The sequence below is a fragment of the Apodemus sylvaticus genome, chromosome 7 (genome assembly GCF_947179515.1).
Source record: "Apodemus sylvaticus chromosome 7, mApoSyl1.1, whole genome shotgun sequence".
Taxonomy (NCBI): domain Eukaryota; kingdom Metazoa; phylum Chordata; class Mammalia; order Rodentia; family Muridae; genus Apodemus; species Apodemus sylvaticus.
In genome coordinates this window covers 40,305,424-40,317,574 of record NC_067478.1, presented here as the reverse complement: position 1 = coordinate 40,317,574, position 12,151 = coordinate 40,305,424, and the positions used below count along the sequence as shown (strand labels likewise).

Here is a 12,151-nt window from a genome sequence, read left to right as displayed (position 1 = left end):
CAGGGAAGACAGCTTTGTGAGAGACAAGTCTCTCTAGGTAGTCATGGCTAGCCTAGAGCTTGCTGTGAAGATCAGGCTGGTCTGGAACTCACAAAAACTCTCCTGCCTCTGCTTCCTAAGCACTGAGATTAAAGCTGTGTGCTATCACACCTGGTCCATGATTTTTTTTTTAAACAGTAGACATAGACTACTGTGTATTAACAGTGCCAGGTATTAGCCAGGCAGTGGTGGCGCCTGCCTGTAATCCCAGCACTCTGGGAGGCAGAGGCAAGTGGATTTCTGAGTTCGAGGCCAGCCTGGTCTACAAAGTGAGTTCCAGGACAGCCAGGGCTATACAGAGAAACCCTGTCTCAGAAAAAAAAAAAAAAAAAAAAAAAAAAAAAAAAAAAAAAACCTCCCCAAAAAAAGTGCCAGGTATTAAATAGCTTCAATTAATGAATCCACATGGCATGATTTAAATAAGAAGAAGATTCTTTTGGGCCATTGTGGATTTGTCTCAGCAAGTCTTATTTCTTTATCCACCCTCTTCTGGAAATGAAACCTCAAGTGTCCCATCATCAAGTATGTGAAGATAATATTAAACAGACAGCATGAGAAAGAAAGCCAGTTTTATTTCTCAACTAATGCTTGGCCCAGGTCCCCAGTGCCCTCGGCTCTGGAGTGTATTGCAGCTGTGATGCTCACAGCCCCTTAGAAAGCTCAGCGCAGAGGCAAATGAGGTCCTCCCTATCACCCAGTGCTGAAGTTCCTGTCTGGAACATAAAAGTACAATCAGATTCTCTGAACTTAAAACTACCAGCATTTTTTGTCTTCTGAGATGCTTTATCCCTGGAATCAAAAGAGATGTCTTCTCTTTTTTAATTCCAAGGACTTTAAAGACTTAATTTCCCTTCTTACTGTTAATACATTATGTTTTTCTAGAGTTAGAATAATATATGTTTTTTCCCCAGGTGACCAAGATATCAGCGTGGTTTCTGAATACATCTCAAAAATGAAAGTAGTTTACCCAGCAGTTGAAGGTCGGATCAAGTTCTCTGCAGCAAGTCATTACCAGGGAAGCTTCGCTTTAGTAATTCTTTCATTTTGGGCAGTAATCCTTGTTTTGAACCAATAGCAGGAAGTCTCCGTGTCCTTGATATCAAACTACATTTTTCTTCCAGTGATATTCAAATCTGCCTCTGGAGACCTGCCTTTGTAACAGTGCTCATCGGTCTCAAGGCTCCTAGCAGGTGCTCTTCACCAGGAAGAGACTATAATAACATCATTTGTTGGGGCCAGCCACTCAATGAGCAGAGAGAAAGTCAAAGTGAACCAACAGGGCCCTTCTGGCAGGTAGGGGGGTAAGGGGACACAACTAGGTGTAGTTTGCACATCCACATAACACATCTTGTTACCATTGAGCCACAAAAATAATTTTCCCCTTTCTATTCACTTCTACTCCATCAAACAATTTATGTTTACATAAAACTTTATCATTGCCGGTTCTGGTGGCACATGCCTGTGGTCACAGCACTTGGCAGGGAGGAGAGGATGGCTGCAAGTTCTAGGCCAGCCTGACATACGTGGAGTTTCAGGCCAGTCAGCTAGACATCAAGACTCACACAAACAAACAAACAAACAAGCATTATAATTTACAAGTAGATTTTTGTGGACAAGTGTTGTGATAAGCTAAGTAGAAAGGGTTGACCTTGTCAAGGCCATACATCTCCAAATAATACATCTAAGATCTTTTTACCTCAAGTCCAATCTCTCTTGTACCATCAAGTCTCCTCTCTTCCTGCCATCAGCCCCAGACAACAAATCTGTGTCTGCCCTCCATACTATCCTTTCTTTTGGGCTCCTATTGCCTCTCAAGTGTGAGAGAGTAGCTAGTGGACAGGATTCTTTCCTACAACATCATGTGCCTTTGATGAGTCAGACAAACTGTATAAAGCAGATAATAGGTTAGTCCAGAGACTGCAAAAGGCAGTCAGGGATGAGGGAGAAGGGAAAGGAGAGTATGACCAGGACTGATACATTACAGAAGAAAGAATGAATGGGTATTTAGATATTTTACATAAACACTAGATAAGGAGCAGAGCGTGACTTCAAAGCAGAACACAAAGAGTTCTTGTTAACTCCTGTGTGATTCCAAAAGCTCTGCCCCCCCCTTCCTTCTTCCTCACATAGAGGTGCCATGAGAGAACTTCCTAGAATATAAATTGTAAATATAAATTGTAAACATGCACCTGTCGTGTCCAGGATGCCCACACGGCTCTCATTCTAGTCACACATGTACACAGTGTTTGGGGAAGCAAGAGTGAGTTTAAGAAGTGATAAGCATAACCGGGCAGTGGTGGCGCACGCCTGTGATCCCAGCACTCTCGGAGGCAGAGGCAGGCAGATTTCTGAGGCCAGCCTGGTCTACAGAGTGAGTTCCAGGACAGCCAGGGCTACACAGAGAAACCCTGTCTCGAAAAAACCAAAATCCAACCCCCCCCCCAAAAAAAATAAATAAAAAAAACCAACCAAGTGATAAACATAAATGTTTGAAGTCACTGAGACTGAAATCCCAAGCAACCACTATAAGGCATACTCAAGTCAAGACCTAAGAGGACTAGCAGGACAGTGAGCCCTACTGGATGCCCAAGAGATACCCAGACTGAGGAAATAATCTATGCCCAAAGAATACCAGACTGAGACAGTCCTGTGACCAAGTGAGCATGGTCAGCACTGTAACAGTAATGAAGAAACCTTAACTACAAACCAGCAGCTAGATGCCTGGACAGGGAACATGTTTGCTTCCTAGTGTTTACAAATATTAAGGACTCTTGACACAAACCAATTTAAAATTTCCAATCCTTTTATGAAGTGTGTTACAGTGAGACAATGCCTTCAGTTCTTTGAATGTGTAGATTAGTTATAAACAGAAATGTCGATAAGATTGTAAAAAAAAATGAAGAAGGGTGCATATGAGGTATATTTTTATGCTTGGCCAGTAAATGAGAAATCTTATTATAGCATAAATTTTAAAGAACATTTTTATAATTTTTCTAAGTATGTTGACATGTATATTTTATGCAGAGGTACTGAAAAGTGACCTTGGACTACCTTGTAATTGTGAACTCCAAACAGTAAAGCTGAAGATGTACTCCTCTGTGGCCGGTCTTACTTCTCTTAAACACTTGCTCCCTCAGGGACAGAGCAAATACAGTTGTCACCAGGGTCATTTCTCTTTGTCATAAACACTGTGTCATCTGGTAGCTCTTCCCTTCTCTCACCTCAAAATGGAGAAGAAAAATGCATACAATGTTTTAAGCAGGGGAGAAAAGACATTTTGTTTAAATGTGAGTTACTGTTCTGCCCTGACCTTAAGTGGCATCTAAATTTTCTTGTTCAACCTAAAACCATACTTAACATTTTTATTTCAGCTAACAAAATTTGGATTATTTATGGTATATAACATGATGTTTTAAAGTGTGTACCAACATGGTAAAGTGGCTGTCAAGCTAATTATCAATGCTTTCTCTGTTCTTGCCCTTAATTTCTCAGTGTCTACATTTCTACAATAGGCCCTTTTCCCATCCCTCTCTGGTATTCCCTGTGTCTTTTATTTTTTAAAAAAAAGATTTATTTATTTTATGTATGTGAGTACATTTGTGAATACATTGTAGTTCTTGGACACAGCAGAGGAGGGCATCGGATCCTACTGCAGATGGTTGTGAGCCAACATGTGGTTGCTTGGTATTGAACTCAGGACCTCTGGAAGAACAGCCAGTGCTCATAAGAGCTGAGCCATCTCTCCAGCCCTTTGTCTTCTTGATAATACCTCTTTAATGACCTGATTTAGAAATCTAAAATATGATACTGGGTTGAAAAGCCAGCTCCATGGCTAAGAAGACCTGTTACTTTTGCAAAGGCCCCAGGTTCAATTCCCAGCACCTACACGTGATCGCTCACAACCATATGGGATTTAGCACCATGTTCTGGCCTCTGAGAGCACCAGGCATGCAAGTGGTACGCAGACAAATATGCAATCAAAACACCCACAAGCATAAAAATAATAAAATTACAATTATGATGGTAAGCTGAGGTCGGCTTGCTCAAACACTTACCTATAGCAGTAGTCAGCTGGAGGCGGGAGGCATGCACTGTGGGGTGCCAACACTTCTTTCACTCTGGCAGTTAACTATACAAAAACTGAGAGATCACCACAGGCCACGTTCCTGCCTCCAAATTCCTGTCTACCCTGTCTCAGTTGCATCTTCCCATAACATATCCCTTGTGCCTGGTACTGCTGGGGTACCAACAGGAAGCCCAGGGATGAGTAAAACATAGCTCTGTGCCCATAGCTTAGTAAAGAGACAGAAAACGGCGTTATCTATAAAAACAGAAATACAAGCTTCTCTCTGTCTAGCCATTATCTCTTCCTGTCCTAGGAGGCGTTCCCACTCTTAACTTTGACAGATTCTGTGCCTCTCCTGGCCCATCTACTGGTAGTAGGACAACAAATTTACGTCCCTAGCCACAGAAGGAAATATCCAACCTAGTTCTGATGACTACAGGGCTATTAATCTTGATTGAAGTTTTTGGTCCATGGGTAAGAATGTTACTCAAACCAAAACAGTAAGAAGTCTGCAGTGCAGTCGGGCAGTGGTGGCGCATGCCTTTAATCCCAGCACTTGGGAGGCAGAGGCAGGAGAATTTCTGAGTTCGAGGCCAGCCTGGTCTACAGGGTGAGTTCCAGGACAGCCAGGGTTACACAGAGAAACCCTGTCCCGAAAAACAAAAAAACAAACAAACAAACAAAAAAACAAAAACAAAAAACAAAAAAGAGGCCTGCAGTAACATTTTATACATATATGTAAATGTAAGACAAGTTTTTCCCTGCCATCTATACAGTGATTCCACAGTTGTCTATGCCTGTCTCCCCTATGTGAAGGTACTTGAACAATAAACAACAGTAGCCAACAGGTCTGAAGCTGAAACAAAAATGATGTGGAGACCCTATATGATTCAAGAACTGGAAAACTCAGACTAAGGTCAGCTCTATTACCACCCCTCTGTGGCTGGACTGTATAAGGATACACTTTGTATTCTCTCTAAACAAGACAGTTGGCTCTGTCATCTGCCACCAAGAACCCAAACCGGTTCCAACTAGGGGAGAGCATCCAAAAGCTTCCCTGAGTACACGCATCGGTGGGCATAAGAGGTAGGAGTCGGACCTGTACATTCTAGATGTTGAGTAAAACCTCTCAAATCCCTCAGGGAAAAGCACACAGATTTCCTTCTCACACTACTAAAATGTATCAGAAAAGCTAGAAAGTTAACTAAATTGGCCACACAGTGCTTGGGGCTCATCCCCTTGCAGATTCAATTTCAATGTCTCATTTTACCAGACTTTTGCACTACCTTTTAAACCTTGGGCTGAGGAGTTCGGTCAGCTGTTAAAAGGGTGGCTGCTCTTGCAGAGGACCGGGTTCCACTTCCAGCATCACATGGTAGGTAGCTCACAAGCATCTCCACCTCCAGCCCCAGCAGACCCAATGCCCTCTCCAACCTCCTCAGGCACCAGGCATGCACATGGTGCACATGCACATAAAATAAACCTTAAAAATTATACTAATTAAACCTTTTCAAGTATGGATACTTGCAATAATATATGTAAACAAATATACATGTGGGCACAGTGTAATGTGTAGAAAAGAGAACAGGAAAGGCTAAGTGTTGGGGGCCAAGAAAGGATTGAATACAGGCAAAACAGATGCATTATGGAAGTGGATGTAAAGCTAAATGTTTTTCTAAGTCTAACTTTGTCAAAAACTTTTCATTTCTGGTGCCAGATAAGTACACGAGAATATATTAGATACTGAAAGTATAAGATCCAATGTGATCCATAGCTGCTGTGCCCAATATCTATCTTAGCTGCATACAAGTTCATTGAGCTATACAGTCTTTGGGTCTGGTTAATTTCAGTGTGTGTCTTTTTTTGCAACATTTTTTATAATAAAGTGTATCTGAAGAACTTTTTAATTTTTTTTATTTTTTTTATTTACATTGCAAATGATTTCCCCTTTTTTGGGTCCCCACTCCCCGCAAGTCCCATAAGCTCTCTTCCGTCCCTCTATTCTTCCATCCACCCCTTCCCACATCCCTGTTCTGGAATTCCCCTATACTCTTGCACTGAGTCTTTCAAGAACCAGGGGCCACTCCTCCATTCTTTTTGGACATCATTTAATTTGTGGATTATGTCCTGGGTATTCAAAGTTTCTAGGCTAATATCCACTTATCAGTGAGTACATACCATGATTAATCTTTTGAGACTGGGTTAACTCACTTAGTATGATGTTCTCCAGCTCCATCCATTTGTCTAAGAATTTCATGAATTCATTGTTTCTAATGGCTGAATAGTACTCCATTGTGTAAATATACCACATTTTTTGTATCCATTCCTCCATTGAAGGACATCTAGGTTCTTTCCAGCTTCTGGCTACTACAAATAGGGCTGCTATGAACATAGTGGAGCATGTGTCCTTATTGCATGCTGAAGAATCCTCTGGATATATGCCCAGTAGTGGTATAACAGGGTCCTCAGGAAGTGACATGCCCAGTTTTCTGAGGAACCGCCAGACTGATTTCCAAAGTGGTTGCACCATCTTGCAATCCCACCAGCAGTGGAGGAGTGTTCCTCTTTCTCCACATCCTCGCCAACACCTGCTGTCTCCTGAGTTTTTGACCTTAGCCATTCTGACTGGTGTGAGGTGAAATCTCAGGGTTGTTTTGATTTGCATTTCCCTAATGATTAATGATGCTGAACATTTCTTAAGGTGTTTCTCAGCTCTCTGAAGTTCTTCATGTGAAAATTCTTTGTTTAGCTCCGTACCCCACTTTTTAATGGGGTTATTTGTTTCTCTGTGTTCTACTTTCTTGAGTTCTTTGTATATATTAGATATTAGCCCTCTGTCGGATTTAGGGTTGGTGAAGATCCTTTCCCAGTCTGTTGGTTGACGTTTTGTCCTTTTGATGGTGTCCTTTGCCTTACAGAAACTTTGTAGTTTTATGAGGTCCCATTTGTCAATTCTTGATCTTAGAGCGTAAGCTATTGGTGTTCTATTCAGAAACTCCCCTGTGCCCATGTCCTCCAGGGTCTTCCCCAGTTTCTTTTCAATTAGTTTCAGTGTGTCAGATTTTATGTGGAGGTCCTTGATCCATTTGGAGTTGAGCTTGGTACAAGGAGATAAGAATGGATCGATGAGCATTCTTCTGCATGCTGACCTCCAATTGAACCAGCACCATTTGTTGAAAAGACTATCTTTTTTCCACTGGATGCTTTCAGCTCCTTTGTCGAAGACCAAGTGACCATAGGTGTGTTGGTTCATTTCTGGGTCTTCAGTCCTATTCCATTGATCCGCTTGCCTGATATTGTACCAATAACATGCAGTTTTTATCACTATTGCTCTGTAGTAGAGTTTAAAGTCTGGGATATTGAATCCCCCTGAAGTTCTTTTACTGTTGAGAATAGTTTTAGCTATCCTGGGTTTTTTGTTATTCCAGATGAATTTGAGAATTGCTCTTTCTAGCTCTATGAAGAACTGGGTTGGGATTTTTATGGGAATAAAATTCAGCATTGAATCTGAAGAACTTTTTAAATGAAGTCTTTTGACACATTTAATGTGATGACACATGCACATTAATTCCAGTACTCATGAGTTCAAGGGCAGCCTTGGGCTATGTAACTTGGGCTTAGTTATGTAAGAGATAACTAAGGCTCTTTGTCCTTTTGATAGTGTCCTTTGCCTTACAGAAACTTTGTAGTTTTATGAGGTCCCATTTGTCAATTCTTGATCTTAGAGCGTAAGCTATTGGTGTTCTATTCAGGAACTTTCCCACTGTGCCCATGTCCTCCAGGGTCTTCCCCAGTTTCTTTTCAATTAGTTTCAGTGTGTGGAGGTCCTTGATCCATTTGGAGTTGAGATTGGTACAAGGAGATAAGAATGGATCGATGCGCATTCTTCTGCATGCTGACCTCCAATTGAACCAGCACCATTTGTTGAAAAGACTATCTTTTTTCCACTGGACAAAGTCTATGTAAGATAGACTAAGTTCTAGTCTATCCTGGACTACATCATAAAACTCTGTCTCAAAACCCAAAACATGGGGCTGGACAGATGGTTCAGCAGTTAAGAGCACCAACTGCTCTTCTGAAGGTCCTCAGTTCAAGTCCCAGCAACCACATGGTGGCTCACAACCATGCATAACAAGATATCTGATGCCCTCCTTCTGAAGTGTCTGAAGACAGCTACAGTGTACTTACATATAATAAATAAATCTTAAAAAACAAACCCCAAACATGAACCATCCAAATAAAGCACCTTGGCAACCTCCTTTTCAATGGTGAACTGCTGGGACTCCTCCATGTCCACGATGATGCACACTTCTACATGCTGCACTGGACCATGACATGCCTGATGAGGTCAGAGAACAAGCTGGAGGAGTCTGTTCTCTTCTTCCGCCATGTGGGTTCCAGGAACCAAACTCAGGTCACCATGCTTAGCAGCAAGTGACGATCCGTACAGAGCAATCTTCTGGGCTCTCCTTTACCTATCATAGGGCTATCAACCCTGTTGTAGTATGGTCACACCTAAATGACTCTTTTAACCTAAGTTTCTTCCTGAAAGGATCTGCCTCCAAATATGGTCACTGTAAGATTCACAGTTTTAACATAGGAATTTGGGAAAGACATAATTCAGACCATAACAATGAGTGAGACCTACTTACAGAAAATACAATATATAATATATATAAATGTTACATATGTACATATGTGTACTGGCTGGTTTTGTGTGTCAACTTGACACAGGCTGGAGTTATCACAGATAAAGGAGCTTCAGTTGGGGAAATGCCTCCATGAGATCCAGCTGTGGGGCATTTTCTCAATTAGTGATCAAGATGGGCCCCTTGTGGGTGGTGCCATCCCGGGGCTGGTGGTCTTGGGTTCTATAAGAAAGCAAGCTAAGCAAGCCAGTAAGAAACATCCCTCTATGGCCTCTGCATCAGCTCCTGCTTCCTGACCTGACTTCCTTTGGTGATAAACAGCAATGTGGAAGTGTAAGCTGAATAAACCCCTTCCTCCCCAACTTGTTTAACCCTGACTAAGACAATATATAATATGTGTGTGTGTGCACACACACACACACACACACACACTAGTCATACAAAATTAAATAAGTCATTCATATTATAATAGGAAAAAGAAATGACAATGCAATTCCTATATCTGCAAGATGTTTTGTTATAAAGTGCATTATAAGATTGTCTTTATGTGCTCTAATTTAGATACAGGTAGAAAATCTTCAAAATTGTTGAAAGCAAATATTTAATCTTTGTTTATTGACTTGCTAAAATATTCAATTTTATAATAGAAAGTATACACAGAATATGTCCACTGCTATTAGTAGACTATATATTTATGATTTCAGATATAGTCATCATTAGAATAAACAAGTGAGTGTGTCATGCTAAATGCTGTCAAAGAATGTGTTGTGTATGTATATGCACAAACCAGCATGGCTAGACACACAAAGGAGAGACATAGAACCTTGACACACTTGCTTATTCACGCTAAATGCAATTGCATTTGAAGCAAAAGAATACAAAGACTGTTGGTCTTACTTGTTTGCTTTCGCTCAAAATCAGCAACCCAGGGCTGCAGAAATAGCTCAGTAGACAAAGTGCTTGCCATGCAAGCATGATGACCAGAGTTTGAATCCCCAGTGTCAACATAAAAATCAGAAGGCGTGTAAGCATGCCTATAATCCCAGCATGCAGGGGGCAGAGACTTAGGAGAGCATGAGCAGCAAATCCAAAAGCTCCAGGGGCAGCAAGAGAGCCTGCCTCAGTCAACAAAGTAGACAGCGAAAGACACCCAGCACCAGCCTCAGGCCTCCAAGCAAACACACACGAACACATGCATACTACAAAAGAGAGAGAAAAAGAGAGAGAGAGAGAGAGAGAGAGAGAGAGAGAGAGAGAGAGAGAGAGAAACTAAAAAACCCTAGCAATAAGTGGCATATGTTCTAGTAAAATCAAGACAGTAAATATGAAACAAAAAGCCATAATACCTAAATCACTTTTTATTGCTATTAGTTTGTTAGTCTTTATTAAAACAAAAAATATATTTAAAACACTAAAGTACATGATATTTATAAAAATATACAAAGTGAAAAGTACATTTCTAGTATACTGGTATGTTATTCTATACCAAGTGTTTACATCCAGGATGTCATGGAGGTAGCTTCCTTTTGTACCTAAAGTAAAAATAAATCCATTTAATAGGAGACAATAGCACTGGGTTCATTTTTTTTTTAACTTTTTATTTTCAATACTCTTTGTTTACATTCACAGCTCCACTACAGTAATACTATAGGTGAAGACACACACACACACACACACACAGAGAGAGAGAGAGAGAGAGAGAGAGAGAGAGAGAGAGAGAGAGAGAGAATCCACACCCTTCCTGGCACACACAGCAATTAATAGCAGTGTTTTATCACTGACCTAATAAAAACCTCAGAACTAAAATCTTTCTGATATTCTTTCCAAAGCAATTTAAAATAAAATATTAACATTTCCACTCTCCTTTAAAAATACTTTTAATATTACTAAAATCTGAAAATTTGTAATCAATAGATGAACAGCCAAAATCTGGTTTCTCTACTCTACAGAAGTGAGTTTTCATTACAATACCACAACCTTGAACAATAGTTTCTGGTTTTGTTTTTCATCTAACTAAAGGGATTAGTCAAAAAGTAACGGAGCTGGAGAGATGTTCAGCAGTTAACAGCTCCTGCTGTGCAATTATGAGAACTAGAAATCTGACTCCATCACCCATGTGACAAGCGAAACTTATAACCACAGTTACCACAGCTCCTAAGATGACAGACAGGAGAACTGCTATGACTTTTTATTTCCACATGTGCACAGATACACACACGCACACTCACCCACATGCACACATATACAGACACACACAGACAGACATACACATACACACACACACACACACACACACACACAGACACATACCATAACTGGACAGTAAGACCCTACTTATAAGGATAACAGACACTTTGATTGTAGTTAGCAGAGACCTCAATGTGGATCTGAGGAACTTCCTCCCTACTGGCTAGGTTTCAAAGTTCCAAAAGGTCCTATACAGGCTGCTAGGGACGAAGAGCAACCAGTGGTGGACTAACCAACAAATGCTGAACCCTGCAGGCAATACTATGAACCTGCCAGGTAAGACATGACCTCGGGACAGTAGTAGCAAGGCTATTATGAGGCTAAAACCCCCTTTTTCTGATTTGATTTGAGAGCTGCTCCACAGCAGGGAACCCTTGCCTCATACTATAAATCTGGTCAATAACTAATGTGTGAAGAAGTCTTAGGCCCTAGGAGGGAGCCTGGGATTGTTGCTAAAAAGCCTTGTTGTCGAAGCACCTTCTAAATATTTGTATTTGTACCAGAGACTAGCCCTGCTCTCAGCCTTACTCAGGGGAGTTACTCTTTGCTGTGGGCAGTAGTTACAGCATAGCCTCCTCGCTGGTCAGAGTGCTGAGTGTAGTGACTGGAAAAGTTCAGCCCTAAATGGGACATTCGTATCAGCTCCCACCTCCCAAGACTCAGTACACATCTAGGAAGAGGGAGTGTCAGTGCCTTAAGATGGGGAGGTATGCTGTGATATGCTGTCACATTCATGAACTCACAGTAGCTGTGAGTGGGCACCTGGACACGATTCAGACATACATAAGGCTCTAGGCTCAATCCCCAGCATCTCAAAAATAACAAACAAACAAATAAATAACAACCTGAGCTCAGTCCCTGACACCACACAGAAGGAGAAAACCAAACCTGCAGGTTTTCCTATGAAGTTCACACTTGCATTGTGGTGTGCTTATATATATATTCATTCATATGGGTGCACACATACATAATCAATTACCAACCCAAAAAACCCTTAAACACACACACACACAGACACATAGACAGACAGACACACACACACACACACACACACACACACACACACACAGAGCAGAACTTCCAGGATACATGTGGGAGGGGCTCAAGCGCCTTACTCCTGAGAAACTACTGGCAGTTGATGGCTGTCTGA

At 41.2% G+C, this 12,151-nt stretch overlaps 2 protein-coding genes across 3 annotated transcripts in view; one reads left to right on the top strand and one right to left on the bottom strand.

Annotated features, from left to right (window-relative positions):
- Positions 1-3,621, top strand: part of Nt5e (5'-nucleotidase ecto) — a 43,376-nt gene extending 39,755 nt beyond the window's left edge. The window contains exon 9 of the mRNA XM_052187688.1: positions 951-3,621. Within this exon, the coding sequence (XP_052043648.1) occupies positions 951-1,114 (164 nt within the window). The 3' untranslated portion in view covers positions 1,115-3,621. The remainder of the gene's footprint in view (positions 1-950) is intronic.
- A 6,476-nt stretch (positions 3,622-10,097) lies between these two features.
- Positions 10,098-12,151, bottom strand: part of Snx14 (sorting nexin 14) — a 67,831-nt gene continuing 65,777 nt past the window's right edge. For both annotated transcript variants that reach the window (XM_052187686.1, XM_052187687.1), the window contains one exon: positions 10,098-10,286. In XM_052187686.1, coding sequence (XP_052043646.1) covers positions 10,248-10,286 — 39 coding nt within the window. In that variant the 3' untranslated portion in view covers positions 10,098-10,247. The remainder of the gene's footprint in view (positions 10,287-12,151) is intronic.